The sequence below is a fragment of the Bombina bombina genome, chromosome 3 (genome assembly GCF_027579735.1).
Source record: "Bombina bombina isolate aBomBom1 chromosome 3, aBomBom1.pri, whole genome shotgun sequence".
NCBI lineage: Eukaryota > Metazoa > Chordata > Amphibia > Anura > Bombinatoridae > Bombina > Bombina bombina.
This window is the reverse complement of record NC_069501.1, coordinates 816,975,905-816,997,305: the sequence shown is the minus strand read 5'-3', so window position 1 is coordinate 816,997,305 and position 21,401 is coordinate 816,975,905. Positions and strand designations below refer to the sequence as shown.

Here is a 21,401-nt window from a genome sequence, read left to right as displayed (position 1 = left end):
ATGTCAGAACAGAGGAGCCAGTGCCCTCCAAACAGCGTCATCATCTTAAAGACTGTTCACAGAAATGGACAAAAGTATCCCCAAAAAGAAAAAAAACTAAAGACAACTAATCCGGACTTAAATGGTGCAGAGGCAGCTACCTGATTCCTCCTTCCAGACTACTACCTTGGGTGAGATCTTATTAATGACCTTATGTGTGCCTTATATTGAGGGTTTTCAACCCTTTTTCTTAGAAATGGTTCACGGGAACATTCTCATATTTGGACTACTCTGTCACTTGTGAGTTATTATCTCAAGATATGTATTGTTTCATACCGAGCTCTTCCTAGTATAACTTACATTATGATATGAATAGAACTTAATTTTAATATCTAGAAAAGTGTTTTGTTTTATCCACTTTGGAATATATACTGTCAGTGTGTATATAAATGTTCAAGACTGTTATATTTCTGTTTCAGTTCATCTTAGTATAAATATGACCAGGGAAATGGTATTGAGCAAACTCCTCAATATTATGTACACCTCATTTGGTTGTTTTAGCCAAGAGGCAATGTGTATTATGTTTTTTTATTTTTCATGTTTTTGTTTTAGTTTCAGGTTAAAGTCAGAATACATGCGTACCGTCAGGGGTATATGGGCCCAATCACGGCTCTTCCTACAAACGTCCCAGCACTGCTTACTTACAGTCCCTTATCTAAGCTGTACTTGCACTTATTATAAACACTGTCAACACTCGCATATCTGTTCATATCATGCTTGACAGTAAATACAAATCTCAACACAAAAGACAAGTAACTTAAACTTTCTTACAGCCAACACTAAGGGACTTAACAATCAATACAAACTAAATTTAGCTCTAAGAGATTTTAAACAGAAAAAAGGAGATGTGCTTTTTGTACAAGAAACTCATTTCGTTAGGGGAAGGGAACCTAAAACCTTTGCCTGTAAATTTGGACCCACATATTATGCTTCAAACACTAGTAAGACAAACGGCGTGGGCATCCTCATTAATAGAAAGATCCCATTCAATCTAATTAAGAAATATACTGATAAAAATGGGCGATACCTTGTCTTGATAGGGAAGCTCTATAACTCTATAGTCACTTTAATAAATGTATATGCACCTAATTTAAAACAGGATATTTTCTTCAAACACCTGACCAACCTGGTGCTAGAGGTGTCCAGAGGCGTAGTGATAATGGGGGGGGGGATTTTAACCTCACAATGAACCCTATATTAGACAACTCCAACCAAACCTCCTCTGTCCCACATAGAGTGATCAATTCAGTTAAAATATACATGAAGGACCTTACTCTACATGACGCTTGGAGAATAACATATCCTGACAAAAAAGAATATACGTTCTACTCTAACCCACATAACAGGCACTCCCGCATTGATTACTTCATGGTGGACATTACTAATTTAGCCAAGGTCACACGTTTAAAGATCCTCCCCAATTCATGGTCTGACCATTCTATGGTTAGATGTGAATTTAATTGGCCACATATCCCTATACGACAGAGAGTGTTTGGAGAATGGAGGACAGCATCATTGAGGACCCAGTACACTATCAACGCATAGAAAGAACCATTCCTCTTGGCTCTAGGATCAAACACAAAATTCTCAATCTGACATACAAAGCCCTCAACTGCACTGCTCCCCCCTATATCTCAGACCTTGTCTCCAGATACTCTCCCTCCCATCCCCTTCGCTCTGCTCATGACCTCCTACTTTCCTCCTCTCTGGTTACCTCATCGCACTCCCGTTTACAGGACTTCTCCAGACTGGCTCCCATCTTGTGGAACTCTCTGCCTCTCCCCACAAGACTCTCCCCTAGTTTTGAAAGCTTCAAGCGCTCCCTAAAGACTCTACTGTTCAGGGATGCATACAACCTATGCTAACCTTACTTTATACCAGTTCCATTCCTCCATTGCTATCCCCGGAACCTCCTTAAGTCCAGCTGTTTGCAGATCACCTTCTTAAGAGCTGATTACAACAGTGCAACTCTTGACAGGGCCCTCTACCCATTTGATCCCTTTAATTGTTTTGTTGTACTATCCTCTGTTTACAGCGCTGCGGAATCTGTTGGCGCTCTACAAATAACCGATAATAATAATAATAATATTTTAATATCAATATGAACACACACCCTACAGTAGACATTAGAATGATATGGGATGCCCATAAGATGGTTATTAGAGGAGAACTTGTCAGCATACATTCATACCAAACCAAACAAGCTAAAACTTCTTAAAGGGACAGTCAACCCAAAAATTACTGTAACTTATTTAGATTAGTTAAATATCTATCTTTACAGTAAACTGTAGCCACATTTTCATCTAAAACTTTGGCAGAAAATAAACTTACTAGATCTCATCTGGCAGTTTGGAAATGGCCGCCTGACCCCTCCTTCTCTGACGTCTCCCTAAAGCTTGCACTGCAGCACTAGTACAGGATCCTCTCGTCCCTGCACGCTCCTGCAATTTCAGCTCTCTAGCAGCTATTCATACCCGACACTCACTGCCTCTCATCCATGCTGTGTGTTACAGAGAATGAGAGGCAGTGAGTGCCGGGCAGGCGGCGATGTGATGGTCTGTGCTTTAGTTAATACTCTAATGAGATTATAGAGACATGTTTTATTTTTATTGTATTTCCCTCACTACACAGTTCTCTCTGATCGACTTTTTCGCGCACCATCAGCATTGCAACATTGTATCCACGGATGTGAAAGGCTGCACAGTAGTGATGATCACATACACAGGCACTGATGCACTGAGCTGATTTTGCTTCCCTCTTGCCTTCCACGCCCTGTGCACTCACTATATCATTCTTTCCCCTCAGCTAGAAGTTCCTTGCTCCCGCTGCCCACTATCACTAGGGAGGAAGGAAGATGGGGAGGGCAAGCTGTCACTGATCTGAGGAAGCACAGAGCACCCCCAACCCACAGGTACCACGGCACAGCATTAGCTCTACTATCCAGGAAAACCGGTCAATTCAGTTAACTATTAACGTGCGTTCTCATAGCACAGCTACAGAATAACAGAGAAAACGTTCATTTATGTGCGCACGTTAATAGTTATCTGAATTGACCGGTTTTCCTGGATAGTAGAGCTAATGCTGCAGTGCAGTGTAGCACCGGGCACGGTTTAAACTTCCCTCACACACCAGGCCCCGCCCGACACTTCTCATAGACACTCGGATTAGCTTGGGTATGTGTGTCCGTATAACGCTGCAGGTCTTTCCCTGCGGTCTTCAGGGGCGGGGAGGGGTAATCTTCTTGCTGCCAAGAGGAGCGGAGTGTGTGAATGTAAATAAGCCTCTTCCTCCTCCTCCTCCTGCCTCTGTCAAAGCGGATCTGCCTCTGTCAAAGTGGCGGTGAAGAATTGGTAGGGTGAGAAAAAGTGGTGAGTGAGTGAGTAAGGGAGGGCAAAGGAGAAAAAGAAAGAGGTGCATTAAAAAAGCAGAAGGTAAAAATGAAGACGGCAAAGAGAGCTAGAAACGATTAGGATTTGATTTCTGCAGACACTGCATTGTGAATGAGAATCAGACTGGTTTCTTCCTGCACAGATCGCAGCATATATTCTGCTTTTTTAATGCACCTCTTTCCTCTTTCTTTTTCTCCTTTGCCCTCCCTTACTCACTCACCACCTTTTCTCACCCTACCAATTCTTCACCGCCGCTTTGACAGAGGGAGGAGGAGGCTTATTTACATTCACACGCTCCGCTCCTCTTGGCAGCAAGAAGATTCCCCCTCCCCACCCCCTGAAGACCGCAGGGAAAGACCTGTAGCGTTATACGGACACACATACCCAGGCTAATCCGAGTGTCTATGAGCAGTGTCGGGCGGGGCCTGGTGTGTGAGGGAAGTTTAAACGGTGCCTGGTGCTACACTGCACTGCAGCATTAGCTCTACTATCCAGGAAAACCGGTCAATTCAATTAACTATTAACGTGCGTACATAATTGAACGTTTTTCGGTTATTCTGTAGCTGTGCCATGAGAACACACGTTAATAGTTAACTGAATTGACTGGTTTTCCTGGATAGTAGAGCTAATGCTGTGCTGTGGTACCTGTGGGTTGGGGGTGCTCTGTGCTTCCTCAGATCAGTGACAGCTTGCCCTCCCCTCCCCATTTTCCTTCCTCCCTAGTTATAGTGGCCAGCGGGAGCAAGGAACTTCTAGCTGAGGGGAAAGAATGATATAGTGAGTGCACAGGGCGTGGAAGGCAAGAGGGAAGCAAAATCGGCTCAGTGCATCAGTGCCTGTGTATGTGATCATCACTACTGTGCAGCCTTTCACATCCGTGGATACAATGTTGCAATGCTGATGGTGCGCGAAAAAGTCGATCAGAGAGAACTGTGTAGTGAGGGAAATACAATAAAAATAAAACATGTCTCTATAATCTCATTAGAGTATTAACTAAAGCACAGACCATCACATCGCCGCCTGCCCGGCACTCACTGCCTCTCATTCTCTGTAACACACAGTGCACAGCATGGATGAGAGGCAGTGAGTTACCGGGTATGAACAGCTACTAGAGAGCTGAAATTGCAGAAGCGCGCAGGGACGAGAGGATCCTGTACTAGTGCTGCAGTGCAAGCTTTAGGGAGGGGTCAGGCGGCCATTTCCAAACTGCCAGATGAGATCTAGTAAGTTTATTTTCTGCCAAAGTTTATTTAGATGAAAATGTGGCTACAGTTTACTGTAAAGATAGTTATTTAACTAATCTAAATAAGTTACAGTAATTTTTGGGTTGACTGTCCCTTTAATGATACACTGAACTCACTAGCATCCCTCGAAAGCCAGCTCGGAGCACACCCAATACAACCAGATATACACCAGAAAATAGCAGATTGTAGAACACAGATTAATCTGCTGATGGGGAAAGAATGCAAACAAAATGCATTCAAGCTACGTCAAAAATATTTTGAGGGGGACAATAAAAGTGGCCCTATCCTGGCCAGGAAACTGAAAAGGAAGATTAACAAGAATTATATCCTAACACTCCATAATAAACAAAATAAAGAGCTAAACACCTCTGAACAGATAGCAGAAGCCTTTAGGATATATTATGAATAACTTTACAACTTAAATAATAAGGCAGTCAAACATGCAGACAAACATAGATTCATCCAAGATTATTTAAATGATATATCCCTCCCTCAGCTATCCACGTATCAAAACCAAACCCTTACCGCACCAATAACGTATAATGAAATTAAAAATGTAATAAATTGGCTCCCGACAAATAAAGCCCCCGGACCGGATGGCTTCACTAACCATTACTTTAAAAAATATAAAGATATACTAATACCCCACTTGTTAACCTTTCTCAACGACATATCAGAAGACTCTCCCTTTACGGAAGTGGGTCTGGAAGCTCATATAACAGTTCTTCCAAAACCGGGCAAACCTCCCAATAAAACTAAAAATCTCCGTCCTATTTCCCTTCTGAACTCAGACTTAAAAATTTATGTGAAAGTGTTAGCGAATAGATTTAACTTGGTTCTTCCTTCTATAACAGGGGTGTCAAACTCAAATTCATCGGGGGCCACATCAGCAGTTTGGTCACCCTCAAAGGGCCTCAAAGGGCCGGTTGTATAGGACTATATATATATTATATCATGCTGGTGGTATTGATATTTAAAGAGCTAGGGAAGGCTTAGCAATGCATTAGGGCTAACAACTGCTGGCTTCTGCTTATTATGGGCCTCTGGTTGTGGTTTATTATAAAATTAATCAGTGAGTAGAGTAGTCAGTAATAAATTATAGATGGCGCCAGTGCCAGACCCCTCCCTTAAGTTCAGAGACCCCCATCAATATGTGGACAGACAGTGACACAGTGCCCCCCCTCCCCCATCCCCAGCCTGGCCATTCAAGATTTTCCAGCAATCAATCTGTGGACAGACAGCAGTGACAGACAGTGCCCACCCTGGCCCCCCCATCCCCAGCCTGGCCATTCAAGATTCTCCTACCTGGCTGTACTGACGGTCGACACTGTGGACCTGGACTAGTTGTCTGACTCCACTCGTGACTGAGCTACCTGCAGCCTGCTGCCTGTCTGGAGACGTCACGTCAGGCGGCCATGGCTGTATCCCTCTGCTTTCTCCCGCTCTCATTCAGAGTGAGTGACGTCACGTGAGGCAAGTGAGCTGCGCCTGGTCACCAGTCCTCCACTGACACAATCACAATACGCATGCGTGGCGCGGCGTGCACTCACTCGGACCTCCCCCCCATAATGATCAATAGGCAGTATTAGGCTATCTATGCCGGCCGGCCGGGCCAGCACACTGTGGGAGGGAGTGGAGTGGGACGGGAGGCGGCAGTGACAGTCAGTGAGGAGGCACACAGGCAAGCTAGGCAGCAAGTCAGTACTCTGCAGGTGTACTCCTCTATGCATAATAATAATAAGGCGGCGGTTACACGGGCCACATGACAAGGTCTGGTGGGCTGGATTTGGCCCGCGGGCCTTGTGTTTGACACCCGTGTTCTATAATATCTAATGACCAAGTGGGCTTCATTTATGCGCGAGAAGCTAAAGACAACACGGTTAGGGCTACCCACCTCATAAATTATATACAAACACATAAGATACCTTCGGTGGTGGTTTCAACTGACGCGGAGAAAGCGTTTGACCGCGTCAGTTGGCTATTCTTACGTAAGACACTTAAAAAATTTGGGATATGTGATTCTTTTGTATCCAAAATTATGGCTCTTTATACATCTCCAACGGCTAAAGTAAGAGTGAATGGTATCTTTTCAAACACCTTCCACATATCTAACGGGACCAGATAGGGGTGCCCATTGTCACCCCTGCTTTTTGCCTGTGTGGTAGAGGCGTTGGCGTCAAAGATAAGAACAAACATAGACATCACAGGTATCCAAATCAAAGACACAGAACACAAGACATTACTATATGCTTACGGCATCCTTTTCTTCCTCACACTCACATTAGTTTCGGTCCCTCAGTTACTAAAAGAACTGGACCAGTTTTGTGTCGCTTCCAATTTTCTAGTCAATAAAAATAAGTCTGAAATATTAATCTTGCAAAGCAATGAACAACTTACAGCACACATACAAGACATCTGCTTTTTTCGATTACAAACGTCTAGCTTAAAATACATGGGAATCATGCTTGCTCCCTCCATTCTAGAAATGATCTTACTTAATTATAAAACCTTGCAGAAATCCATAGTAACAGACATGTCCTCATGGCGGTCCCAACATATCACATGGTTAGGTAGAATAAACACAATAAAGATGAACATCCTCCCACGTATACTATATTTACTGCAAACACTACCCATCCCTCTCCCCTTGAACTTTCTGACTAATCTACAAAATAATATTTTTGACTATATATGGTAAAAGCGCAAAGCCAGAATTAATAAAAATCTTATGTGCTTGCATATCAAAAATGGAGGGTTTGGGGTTCCCAATCTTAAAAAATATAGACAAGCCATCTTTATGCAGAGGGTGGTGGATTGGTTCGATAATTATGAATACAAAGCATGGGTAAAATTAGAGCATGATATATCCGAACAGAGACATTTAGGGGTATTGTGCTGGCAGAGGCGTACTGTGTTATCAACGAACATTACTCAAAGTGCAATTATTTCAGACAATTAAGACATGGGATAAAATTCTCATAGAATACCCCCATGTATCGTCCAGGTTCTCCCCCTTGACCCCCTTCTCTCACAATGTAGACTTTGCTCCAGGGGTTAGATTCTTGGGGGACCCCCAATCCATAAAACACCAACGAGCAATGATGATGATACATCTGGGAAATGAACAAAAACTATATTCTTCCAAAGAACTAATAGATGACTGGTTTTCCATATTTAATTACTGGTTTTTATTAAAGTGAATGTAAATTTTGATGCTAAAGTGCCCGGTTTTTAAAACTTCGATTAAAAACAGGGGCACTTTAATTCATCCAACTTTACATTTCACTCGTGTTGTGAAAAAATACTTACCTTTTAATCTTCACAGCAGCTCCAGCTTCCTCCACCCATTTCAAAGCCTCTTCCTGGGTCTAAAATGAGGATGACCTATGAATAATTTCTGACATCAGAAATGGCTTGTGAGACCGGAGAAAGCTGGAGCTGCTGTGAAGATTAAAAGGTAAGTTTTTTTTCACAACAAGAGTGAAATGTAAATTTTGATGAATTAAAGTGCCCCTGTTTTTAATCAAAGTTTTAAAAACCGGGCACTTTAGCATTAACATTTGCATTCACTTTAAGACAATGTCACTCGTACATTCATAAACACAACGACAGAAGAAATCTTTTACGTCCTTTAACTCCATTCGAGGTATTGTGCAAATATTCCACTCCTGTCAAAAGAAACCCTCACTCTCACCTATTCTATTCTAAAGACGACGCCAAACATACAACACTATATAGATAGTTGGGAAAGAGAACTCAATTTAGAACTGACACACAATGATAGGACACGCATGTTCTCCTCTATAAATAGGATTTCGGCCTCTAGCAGACTAATAGAATTAAACCTTAAAATTATTCAGAGGTGGTACCTTGCCCCCTCTAAAATCCACAAAATATTTCCATCCAGCAACGAGAGATGCTGGAGATGTGGAGTGTCTCCAGGAAATATGACACACGTGTGGTGGACTTGTCCCCCACTTGCAAAAATGTGGGAGATGATAGCAAAAGAGACGTTGAACATGCTGGAAGTGATACTCCCGTTAGACCCACTTATTTGGTTATTTAATATCATTCATGGTAAATTACCTATATAGAAGGAACTTAATATACATAGCAAGCAATAGTTTCAAAACTCTAATAGCAAAAAATTGGAAGAATAGGGAAATTCCTACATTAGCACAATGGCATCATAAATTTTGTCAATTCCTGGATCTAGAGGAATACGCCTACATGAAAAATAAGAGGAGACACGTATACCCAGATGAAATCAATATGGGAAGCATACATAAGCATTAAAATCTAACAATCACTTCACCCTATAGATTACATTAGTCCCCACACCCCAATAGACGCCTGAGTAGCTGGTGACTCTCATTGACACCTCTCTAAGCTTAAAAACAGCGGGAAGACGCAACTAAATTATTCTGACAAAATTAGCTATAATGTTATTTGTTATGGTTTAATTCATGTTTTGATGTTTATGAATGTAAAATATGACCGCAAAATCTTGTATAGACACTTGGAATATACTATGTAATGGAACTTTTTACCGTTGAATACAAGCTGTAACTTGATTTTCAGTCAATAAAGCTGTTTGGAGAAAAAAATATATATATATTGTCGCATTCTTCTTTTTTTTTTTTTAAGCAGGCAATTTGTTTTTTATTAATACTATAGAAACATCTAATTTGATTCCACTACCTAAAGAAAACAATGGCAGTGAGAACTGTACACATTTTCATAATGCTCTGTGCACAATAGAATCATGGAAGCCTGTGTTATTGTACACACAATGCTGTACATTGCAAAGCTTATACAAAATATAGGGATTAGAGCCCAAAGCAGTATAGCTGCAAAATGTGTTCACATTGAAATATCTGTCTAAATGTAAAGTTTAAAGGGACAGTCTACGTCAAATGTTTTATTGTGTAAATAGATGGTGCCTTTACTACCCATTCCCTAGCTTTGCACAACCAACATTGTTACATTAATATAATTTATAAGAACTAAAATCAATAGCATTTATACATTTTTCACAGCAAGACAAAAGCTAGTTAATGTGTACCATATAGATAAGGGTCCTTCAAACCACGGGTTGGGGTGTTCTGGGTCGCGACGTGTGTGTGGTGTATTGTATGAGATTGAGTGTGTTGTGTATGAGAGTGTGTGTGTGTGTTGTAGGAGTGAGTGTGTATTATATGAATGTGTTGTAAGAGAGTGTATGGGTGAGTGTGTTATATGAAAGTGTTTGTGTTGTATGAGAGTGTGTGTGTGGTATGAGTGTTACATGAAAATATGTGTTGTGAGTGTGGTGTGTGATTGTGTGTGTGTTGTATGAGAGTGTGTTATTACGTTTTACAATGCTTTCAAATTTGACTACAATCAGGAATAAAGCATGCACCTATTTTAGTCTCTTGGTCTAAAAATTTCTTAAGAAATAAACAACATGATAGCTGCAATTTTTGGCAAAGTATAAAAATTGGGTCCCAAAGGTATGTGGTATCATGGCACTGGGTCTTGGGGGAAAAAGTTTGAAGAACCCTGGGATAACACTGAGCTGACTCTCGTTGAATCGTGAGTGATCACCGATTGACTAAATTCAAGTATGCACACACCTCTGAGTTAAGGGGGATTGGTGCAAAGCCTTAGATACAAGGCAATCACAGATTATTTAGCATTGTATTGTGAAAGGATAACTATGCTTTGTGAGCATTGCAATACTAAATGTACTGTTTGCCACATAACATAATGCTAATATTGGACTTTTAGAAATCCATGTGACTGAAGCTGAGGTGCACAGTTACTTACAAAACAGAAGTGATTCATTGGCACTATGTGGGTAATTGGAAGATCACGCTATGGGGACATGACGGCATGATTTTTTTGTATGAGGGGATTCAGTGCTGCGGTTATGGTCTCCATTGATTTGGGAGTCCAACTCCATTGCATTTTATGTTAATGTATCATTTCTTATACCCTAGTTTAATTTCTGTCAGAGTGGACTGGTGATATAACTAGTATTGACCTATTTTGGATACTAGCTTTTTAATTAATCACAATAAAGTGTTAGGTTTTATTATTTGAGGAAGATAGTGCGCCAAATCTCACATTCCCTATCTTGTTTCTCCTTATCCCTTTTTCTTCTTTATTTCCTTTTATCTGTTGAATTTGATGTGCACAGTTACTTACCAGTTTGTGCTGATCCTCACTAACACGTAGGGCTCAATTTATCAAGGGATGGACAGGGGCGTACATATTCGCCCCTGTCAGCCCAAGCTCTCCTTTGATGGGCAGCAATCTGCTGCCGGAATAACACATTGCACACAAGCGCTATTTTGCGCTCACCTGCAATCACGCTGCATATCCACACACAGCCAATCACGCGAAGGCAGGAGCTGTCAATCACCCTGGTTGGACGAGGAGAAGAGGTTAGGAAAGCAGCGGTCTCATGGCCGCTGCTTAATAAATCGTGACTGTAGGTTCTCTTGTGAGAACCTGCAGTCATAGGGAGGAGAAAGGCTTCATAAATTAAGCCCATAGTGATGTCCAGTTCATGAACGATGCAGTAGAGTTACATAATTAACAAGTGCATAATAAAAAGACAATGCAAAACACCTACTCTGAATTTCAAATTAGCAGTAGATCTTTTTTCTGACAAATTAATTTTTTCTCTCATATTCCAAACCCTCTGTATCATGTAACAGACATCATCCAAGCACAGACTAGTATACGTATACCATGTGAGCTTGTGCACATGCTCAGTAGGATCTTGTACCCCAGAAAGTGTGAATATAAAAAGACTGTGCACAATTTGATAATGGAAGTAAATTGGAAATTGTTTTAAAACTGCTGCTCTGTCTGAATCATAAAAGGTTATTTTGACTTGAGTGTCCAGTCCACGGGTTCATCCATTACTTGTGGGATATTCTCCTTCCCAACAGGAAGCTGCAAGAGGACACCCACAGCAGAGCTGTCTATATAGCTCCTCCCCTAACTGCCACCCCCAGTCATTCTCCTGCAGCTCTCGACAAGAAAGGAAGTATCAAGAGAGATGTGGTGACTTAGTGTACTTAGTGTAGTTTTTTACCTTCAATCAAAAGTTTGTTATTTTTAAACGGTACCAGCGTTGTACTGTTTTTACTACTTTTTATCACTGTTTTGCAGTTTATGAGGTAGTTTTTTTCTCTTAAAGGCACAGTACCGTTTTTATTTAATTGCTTTTTCGCATTTATTAAAGTGTTTTACAAGCTTGCTGGTCTCATTACTAGTCTGTTAAACATGTCTGACATAGAGGAAACTCCTTGTTCATTATGTTTAGAAGCCATCGTTGAACCCCCTCTTAGAATGTGTGCCAAATGCACTGACCTTTCTATAAGTTATAAAGACCATATTATGGGTTTTAAGGATTTATCACCAGAGGTTTCTCAGACTGACAAAAGGGAGGTTAAACCACCTAGCTCTCCCAATGTGTCAGAACCTATTTCTCCCGCTCAAGTGACACCAAGTACATCTGGCGCGTCCAATGCGTTTACCTTACAAGACATGGCGGCAGTTATGAATCATACCCTCACAGAGGTATTGTCCAAACTGCCAGAGTTACAAGGAAAGCGAGACAGCTCTGGGGCTAGAACAAATACAGAGCTTTCTGACGCTTTAGTAGCTATGTCTGATATACCCTCACAATGTACAGAAGCCGAAGCAGGAGAGCTTCTATCTGTGGGTGACATTTTTGATTCAGGGAAGGCGTTACTCCAGTCTGACAGCATTTAAATTTAAGCTTGAACACCTCCGCTTGTTGCTCAAGGAGGTTTTAGCAACTCTGGACGACACTGACACCATTGTAGTCCCAGAGAAATTGTGTAAAATGGACAAATACTTTGCAGTGCCTGTTTACACTGATGTTTTTCCAATCCCTAAGAGGTTTTCAGAAATTATTACGAAGGAATGGGATAGACCAGGTGTACCGTTCTCTCCCCCTCCTGCGTTTAAAAGGATGTTTCCCATAGATGCCACTACACGGGATTCGTGGCAGACGGTCCCTAAGGTGGAGGGAGCAGTATCTACCCTAGCTAAGCATAGAACTATCCCGGTCGAGGACAGTTGTGCTTTCCTAGATCTAATGGATAAAAAATTAGAGGGTTTCCTTAAGAAAATCTTTATACAACAAGGTTTTATTCTCCAGCCTCTTGCATGCATTGCCCCAGTCACTGCTGCAGCGGCTTTCTGGTTCGAGTCTCTTGAAGAGGCTCTTCAGGTGGAGACCCCATTGGATGATATCCTAGACAGGCTTAAAGCTCTTAAGTTAGCCAATTCATTTATTTCTGACGCCGCGTTTCATTTAACTAAACTAACGGCTAAGAATTCAGGTTTTGCCATTCAGGCGCGTAGGGCGCTATGGCTTAAATCCTGGTCAGCTGACGTTACTTCAAAATCTAAGCTTCTCAACATTCCCTTCAAGGGGCAGACCCTATTCGGGCCTGGACTAAAGGAGATTATTTCTGATATTACTGGAGGGAAAGGCCACGCCCTTCCCCAGGATAGGTCCAACAAATTAAGGACCAAACAGACTAATTTTCGTTCCTTTCGGAACTTCAAGTCAACTTCCTCTACTACAAAACAAGAAGGAAATTCTGCCCAGTCCAAGCCAGTCTGGAGACCTAACCAGGCTTGGAGCAAGGGAAAGCAGGCGAAAAAACCTGTTGCTGCCTCTAAGACAGCATGAAGGAGTAGCCCCCGATCCGGGACCGGATCTAGTTGGGGGCAGACTTTCTCTCTTCGCCCAGGCTTGGGCAAAAGACGTCCAGGATCCCTGGGCTCTAGAGATTGTTTCCCAGGGATATCTTCTGAATTTCAAAGCCTCATCTCCAAAAGGGAGATTTCATCTCCCACAATTATCTGCAAACCAGATAAAGAGAGAGGCATTCTTACGTTGTGTTCAAGACCTTCTGGCCATGGGAGTGATCCACCCAGTTCCAAGGAGGAACAGGGGCAAGGATTCTACTCAAATCTGTTTATAGTTCCCAAAAAAGAGGGAACTTTTAGACCAATCTTGGATCTCAAGATCCTAAACAAATTTCTCAGGGTCCCATCCTTCAAGATGGAGACTATTCGAACCATCCTACCTTTGATCCAGGAGGGTCAATATATGACTACCGTGGACTTAAAGGATGCTTATCTCCACATTCCGATACACAGAGATCATCATCGGTTTCTCAGGTTTGCCTTCCTAGACAGGCATTACCAGTTTGTGGCTCTTCCCTTCGGGTTAGCCACGGCACCAAGAATCTTTACAAAGGTTCTAGGGTCCCTACTGGCGGTTCTAAGGCCACGGGGCATAGCGGTAGCCCCTTACCTAGACGACATTCTGATACAGGCGTCGACTTTTCAAATAGCCAAGTCCCATACGGACATTGTTCTGGCCTTTCTGAGGTCTCACGGGTGGAAGGTGAACGAAGAAAAGAGTTCTCTCTCCCCTCTCACAAGAGTTTCCATCCTAGGAACTCTGATAGATTCAGTAGAAATTAAGATTTCTTCTGTTATGTGTGATCAGTCCACGGGTCATCATTACTTCTGGGATATAACTCCTCCCCAACAGGAAATGCAAGAGGATTCACCCAGCAGAGCTGCACATAGCTCCTCCCCTCTACGTCACTCCCAGTCATTCTCTTGCACCCAGCAACTAGATAGGATGTGTGAGAGGACTATGGTGATTATACTTAGTTTTTATAACTTCAATCAAAAGTTTGTTATTTTACAATAGCACCGGAGCGTGTTATTGCCTCTCTGGCAGAGTTTGAAGAAGAATTTCTGACAGAGGTCAGGTTGTCAAAGCTTCTAACTTCCTGCCATGCTCTTTATTCCACTTCTCAGCCGTCAGTGGCTCAGTGTATGGAAGTAATCGGCTTAATGGTAGCGGCAATGGACATAGTTCCGTTTGCCCGCCTACATCTCAGACCACTGCAACTTTGCATGCTCAATCAGTGGAATGGGGATTACACAGATTTGTCCCTTCTGCTAAATCTGGATCAAGAGACCAGAGATTCTCTTCTCTGGTGGCTATCTTGGGTCCATCTGTCCAGGGGAATGAGCTTCCGCAGGCCAGAATGGACTATAGTGACGACAGATACCAGCCTTCTGGGCTGGGGCGCAGTCTGGAACTCCCTGAAGACTCAGGGTTCGTGGACTCAGGAGGAAGCCCTCCTTCCGATAAACATTCTGGAACTAAGAGCGATATTCAATGCTCTTCAGGCTTGGCCTCAGCTAGCTGCGGTCAGGTTCATCAGATTTCAGTCGGACAACATCACGTCTGTAGCCTATATCAACCATCAGGGGGGTACAAAGAGCCCCCTGGCAATGTTGGAGGTTTCAAAGCTAATTCTATGGGCAGAGGTTCACTCTTGCCATCTCTCAGCTATCCATATCCCAGGAGTAGAGAACTGGGAGGCAGATTTTTCATCCGGGGGAGTGGGAACTCCATCCGGAGGTATTTGCCCAGTTGATTCATCTATGGGGCAAGCCAGAACTGGATCTCATGGCGTCTCGTCAGAACGCCAAGCTTCCTTGTTACGGGTCCAGGTCCAGGGATCCCAAGGCAGCGCTGATAGATGCTCTAGCAGCGCCCTGGTCCTTCAGCCTGGCTTATGTGTTTCCACCGTTTCCTCTGCTCCCTCGTCTGATTGCCAAGATCAAGCAGGAGAGAGATTCAGTGATTTTGATAGCTCCTGCATGGCCACGCAGGACTTGGTATGCAGATCTGGTGGACATGTCATCCTTTCCACCATGGACTCTGCCGCTGAGACAGGACCTTCTACTTCAGGGTCCTTTCAAACATCCAAATCTAATTTCTTTGCGTCTGACTGCTTGGAGATTGAACGCTTGATTCTATCAAAGCGTGGTTTTTCCGAGTCGGTCATTGATACCTTAATTCAGGCTCGAAAGCCTGTCACCAGGAAAATTTATCATAAGATATGGTGTAAATATCTTCATTGGTGTGTATCCAAGGGTTACTCATGGAGTAAAGTCAGGATTCCTAGAATATTATCTTTTCTCCAGGAAGGATTGGAGAAAGGATTGTCTGCTTAAAGGGACATATCTCTGCTCTGTCTATTCTTTTGCACAAACATCTGGCGGAGGTTCCAGACATTCAAGCGTTTTGTCAGGCTTTAGTTAGAATTAAGCCTGTGTTTAAACCTGTTGCTCCGCCATGGAGTTTAAATTTAGTTCTTAAGGTTCTTCAAGGGGTTCCGTTTGAACCTCTGCATTCCATAGATATTAAACTTTTATCTTGGAAAGTTCTGTTTCTAGTAGCTATCTCCTCGGCTCGAAGAGTTTCGGAGTTATCTGCTTTACAGTGTGATTCCCCTTATCTGATTTTCCATGCAGATAAGGTAGTTTTGCGTACCAAACCTGGGTTTCTTCCTAAGGTAGTATCTAATAAGAACATCAATCAGGAGATTGTTGTTCCTTCATTATGTCCTAATCCTTCCTCAAAGAAGGAAACGTCTTTTACACAATCTTGATGTGGTTCGTGCTTTAAAGTTTTATTTACAAGCTACGAAGGATTTTCGTCAACATCTGCTTTGTTTGTTGTCTACTCTGGACAGAGGAGAGGCCAAAAGGCTTCAGCAACTTCTCTATCTTTTTGGCTAAGAAGTATAATACACTTCGCTTATGAGACTGCTGGCCAGCCGCCTCCTGAAAGAATTACAGCTCATTCCACTAGAGCGGTAGCTTCCACATGGGCTTTTAAAAATGAGGCCTCTATTGAACAGATTTGTAAAGCGGCGACTTGGTCTTCGCTTCATACCTTTTCTAAATTCTACAAATTCGATACTTTTGCTTCTTCGGGGGCTATTTTTGGGAGAAAGGTCTTACAGGCAGTGGTGCCTTCCGTTTAAGGGCCTGCCTTGTCCCTCCCTTCATCCGTGTCCTAAAGCTTTGGTATTGGTATCCCACAAGTAATGGATGAACCCGTGGACTGGATACACCTTTACAAGAGAAAACAAAATTTATGCTTACCTGATAAATTTATTTATCTTGTGGTGCATCCAGTCCACGGCCCGCCCTGTCATTTTTAGGCAGGTGTTTTTTATTTCTAACTACGTCACCACTGCACCCTATAGTTTCTCCTTTTTTCTTGCTTGTCTTCGGTCGAATGACTGGGCGTGGCAGTTAGGGGAGGAGCTATATAGACAGCTCTGCTGTGGGTATCCTCTTGCAGCTTCTTGTTGGGAAGGAGAATATCCCACAAGTAATGGATGAACCCGTGGACTGGATACACCACAAGAGAAATAAATTTATCAGGTAAGCATAAATTTTGTTTTTGACTTGAGTGTCCCTTTTAACTAACTCCTTTGCAATGAAACACTCAGTTAAGAGTGCACTGATTCAAATATAAGGTCACAGCAGTTCTCAATAGACCCCTGTCTTACCCCTAATTGCACCTTAAAATATCCCTTACTGTCCCTTACTATAAATACTCCTCACCATAACTTAACACTAAGGATCCTTGTTAAAGGAACATTAAACCCAAAAAATGTTCTTTCATGATTCAGAAAGAGAATACATTTTTAAACAACTTTCTAATTTACTTCTATTATCTAATTTGCTTAATTCTCTTGATATTCTTTCCTAAAAAGCATATTTAGATAGGTTCAGTAGCTGCTGATTGGTAGCGGCATATTGATGCCTCATGTGATTGGCTGACCCATGTGCATTGCTGTTTCTTCAACAAAGGATATCTAAAGAAAGAAGCAAATTAGATAATAGAAGTAAATTGGAATGTTGTTTAAAATTGTGCCCTCTGTCTGAATCATGAAATAATTTTTTGGGGTTTAATGTCCCTTTAACACTAACTGCCCCAAAATTAACCCCATTAATATTGCTGTGGAGCTCTGGGTTTAATAGTTATTGTGTACATTTATTATTACATCCTATTGGGTAAAGTACGTATCACTTCCCTGTGTATGATCATGGATAACCAGTCTTTTATAAGATATGCAACTATTAGGCAAATACAACAGTACAAAACGCAGCATACTCTGTTCTATGCTCTGTGTTGGAACCCACACAATATATGCAGCATACTTTGTTCTATGCACCTTGTTGTATATATTTGCTTTGGGTTTTCATATACAACAAATGATATGGGTAAGGAATAGATGTAACACTGCATTGTGTGTCAGGATGAGTCGGGCAGTGATTCAGGAATCGGATTGGTGGAGCATCCATAATAGGAGAATCTGCGGCTCTTCCCTCATGCATCACGTGTCCAACAAGTGAACTGATTAATTGGTTCATTACCTGCTTCAGTTAAACAAACTGTCTGAAATTAACTGATTAATCAAGATGAATCAGACTTCCCATCTCTACTGACACACTGAACTGAAAGAATTAGTAGCTGGTGAGCGGGAGCTCCTCCTCCGGTAGATAGGTCATCAAAACATGACTAGCTAGGGGAGGAGCAGGCTGATCTGTAAGGGGGAGAATTCATGCTTAAAGGGACAGTATACACCAATTTTCATAGAGATGCATGTAATAGACACTACTATAAAGAATAATATGCACTGATACTTATCTAAAAATCAAGTATAAAACCTTTTAAAAACTTAGAAGCTCCAAATTTAGCACTGTTGAGGAAATTATCTGGCACACCCAGTGAAGGGGGCTGAGTGCAGATACTCTTCCCCCCCCCCCCCCTATTTCCTGCAAATGAAAAGACAGATTAGGCAAACATGAGCCAGCAGTGGTCTGTAAATGCACGTATACATATGACTCTTTGGGGCTTGGGTAGGAGTCTGAAACCAGCACAATGTTATTAAAAAATAAGCAAAACTATACATTGTTGCAAAAAAAAACCTCCCAGGTGGACTACCCAGGATTATAAATGGATAATCTACAAAACATTTATGCACAGAAAAATCTAGTGTATAATGTCCATTTAAGGTGGAATAGCATGATTATAATTATTTATAATTAGTAAGGAAGAGTAAAAGCGCTAAACTTATAACCCTGTGTGCTATTTAAAAGACTAGTCTCACTACTAGTCTGGAGAATATGTACAGAAAAGGTGGAATATACAGCGGTAAAAAGTACTTAGTGTACTAGAGAGCTAGGGTTATGCAACAAACAGTAGGGTTGCACCGATACTAGTATCAGTGCCGATACCAAGTATTTGCATGAGTACTTGTACTCATGCAAATGCACCGATACTTAAACCAATACCTCCACTTCCTACCCATACACCATCTTGTGGTGTTTTTTAAACTGCATGTTCCAATTTCATTTTAAGCTGGAAGTGAAGACTTAACTAAAAAATGTTCACTTTTGTTCTGCCAATACAAATTGCTGTTATTTGTATTATTGTACGTTTGAGAGCAGTGCTCTAAAAGCTGCTACTATACAGCTGGAAGCCTACCTGGGGGAAATCACTGTACCCTGCTCAGACAAGCACCTGAAATACTGGGCAGTTAAAGGGACACTCAAGTCAAAATTAAACTTCATGATTCAGATACAGCATGCAACTTTAAACAACTTTCCAATTTACTTCCATTAACAAAATGTGCACAGTCTTTTTATATTTACACTTTTTGAGTCACCAACTCCTATTGAGCATGTGCAAGAATTCACAGCATTAAAAAAAAGTATCTGTACTTGTACTCGGTCTTAAAAAAAAAATAGTATCGGTGCAACCCTAACAAACAGTACAAAACTATAGATCTCTGAATGTAGACTTCTACACGCAAATATATCGTCTCAGAAATAAAAACCCACACTATCTCAATAGGTCAACAGGATTTAATATAAAATTGTCTAAAGCACATACATTTCTAACACATAAATTCTTAAAATATATTCCTCAAAAAAGAATAAGCAAAGACAATCTATATTTCTAAAACATATACTTCATAAAATAATGTGCACAATGGGCTAATGGGTACACGAGGACGTCTCCTCTTAGGCAGCAATAATGGGCGATAGTCGATTGCTAAATACCACCTTAATGGATAAATACAACCTTAAAAGTTAAAACCGTCTCATGGTTTAGTAACTATAATTCACAAGTGTTCATCTGCTATAGGTTTAAATCTTCTCTTGCCTGTGATAATGAGTAGTTCATATGTTCAATATGATTGGCAGTTCATATATTAGTAAAGTAACAGTTTACTCGTTTGGTGTATCAACAGGTCTGTAAAAAACTTAATGGTTTAACGGTCACAATTCGATATTCTAAGTACTTTTTAGCGCTGTTTATTCCACCTTTTCTATAATTATTTATAAATCGTGCGCACAATTTATAAAAAAAATCTTGTGTTTCACCTCTGAGGCTCCGTAGTAGCCACATCCCATTGAAGCAAAACTTTAAACATTCAATCCGGATGCTTGTTGCTTGTCCTAGAACTAGCGAGGGATTGTGCAACTGGCATGTGTACAGTCAGTCACTTTTTCCATTAGTTGAAGGTAAGAGGAGTAGCTAAATTGTAACTACATTGCAGTTTGTCTGGTGCAATGATCTAATTTAAAAAATAAAGAAAAACCCAGGTATAGAACATAAGACCTTTTTTCTTCTTTCTCACAGTTGCATCAAGGATAAGTGTATATTTGCTGACCGGTTATCTTGTTTAAGTGGGGGGATGTTACTCCACATAAATTCTCATATAACTTGTAGAAGTATAGTGCATGCAGTATCACTAAGTGCTAAATTATGTCTGCTGAGGAGATCCACGGTGACCTGGTATTGTAGTTACACACAGCTGGATTAAATAAAAATATACAGTGTTTTCAAGTAGGTGTGTGTAGTGATCATACCACCCTGGCTGATCAACCTTTTGTTAAATTCCAATGTACTGTTCTGTTTGTCTTGCAGGCAAAGATGTGTTTGAGGCTTTTTACAAAAAGGATCTAGCTAAAAGACTACTGGTAGGAAAAAGTGCATCAGTGGATTCAGAGAAGTCTATGTTATCTAAACTCAAACATGGTGAGAACGATAAGAGATCAATTTTTTTTTTATTTACACAATGTCAATGTTACAGTTGTATAAGGTATGAAACAAGGTTAAGGACTCACAGGTCCCTAGTATACATTATAACAAACAAGGAGTTATTTGAGTACACAATCAGATAATTGAAGTCTAACTTGTGGGGAAAAAAGGGGGGTAAGAGATAAGGGGGGTGCAGGAGAATGGGGGCAAAAATGCGATAGAGGAGGATGTTGGGAAGGTTTGCGGGAAGTAGGTTTAGTCGGTGACTGTGACATTAGGTTTCCACAAAGTATTACGTTTTGCTCTCCATTCCGCCCAAACAAGCTCAAAGAGGTCTGATTTATTTAGTCAGTAAAAGATACTCTTTTCCATGGTGTAAATGTATGCCATTAAATTAAGGATCATGGACCAGCTTGGTGGTGAGACTTCTTTCCAGGATTTGGCTATAGCTGCCTTGACTGTAATGAAGAGGTAGATGCAGAAATAGGAGTGGTGTTTGGGAAGAGTATGGGTTCCTAGGTGTAGAAGGGCAAGAACGGGTGTTTTAGGTAGGGGAATGCCCATTTTGGATAGCGTGAGGAAGCATGTGCTCCATAATGGTCTTATTTTGGGGCACTCCCATCAGATATACATAGTATCTCCTATATGTCCATAATTACGCCAACACAAAGGGGAGGCAGTATTATACATTCTGGCAAGTCGTGTAGGGATATAGTACCAATGTGTTATTATTTTATTATATGTTTCTAT

General features: G+C 41.4%; 1 protein-coding gene across 1 annotated transcript in view; it reads left to right on the top strand.

Annotated features, from left to right (window-relative positions):
* The window catches only part of CUL4A (cullin 4A), a 433,228-nt gene that overhangs the window by 214,361 nt on the left and 197,466 nt on the right, over positions 1 to 21,401 (top strand). Inside the window, 1 exon segment of the mRNA XM_053707765.1 lies at positions 20,538 to 20,648. Within this exon segment, the coding sequence (XP_053563740.1) occupies positions 20,538 to 20,648 (111 nt within the window).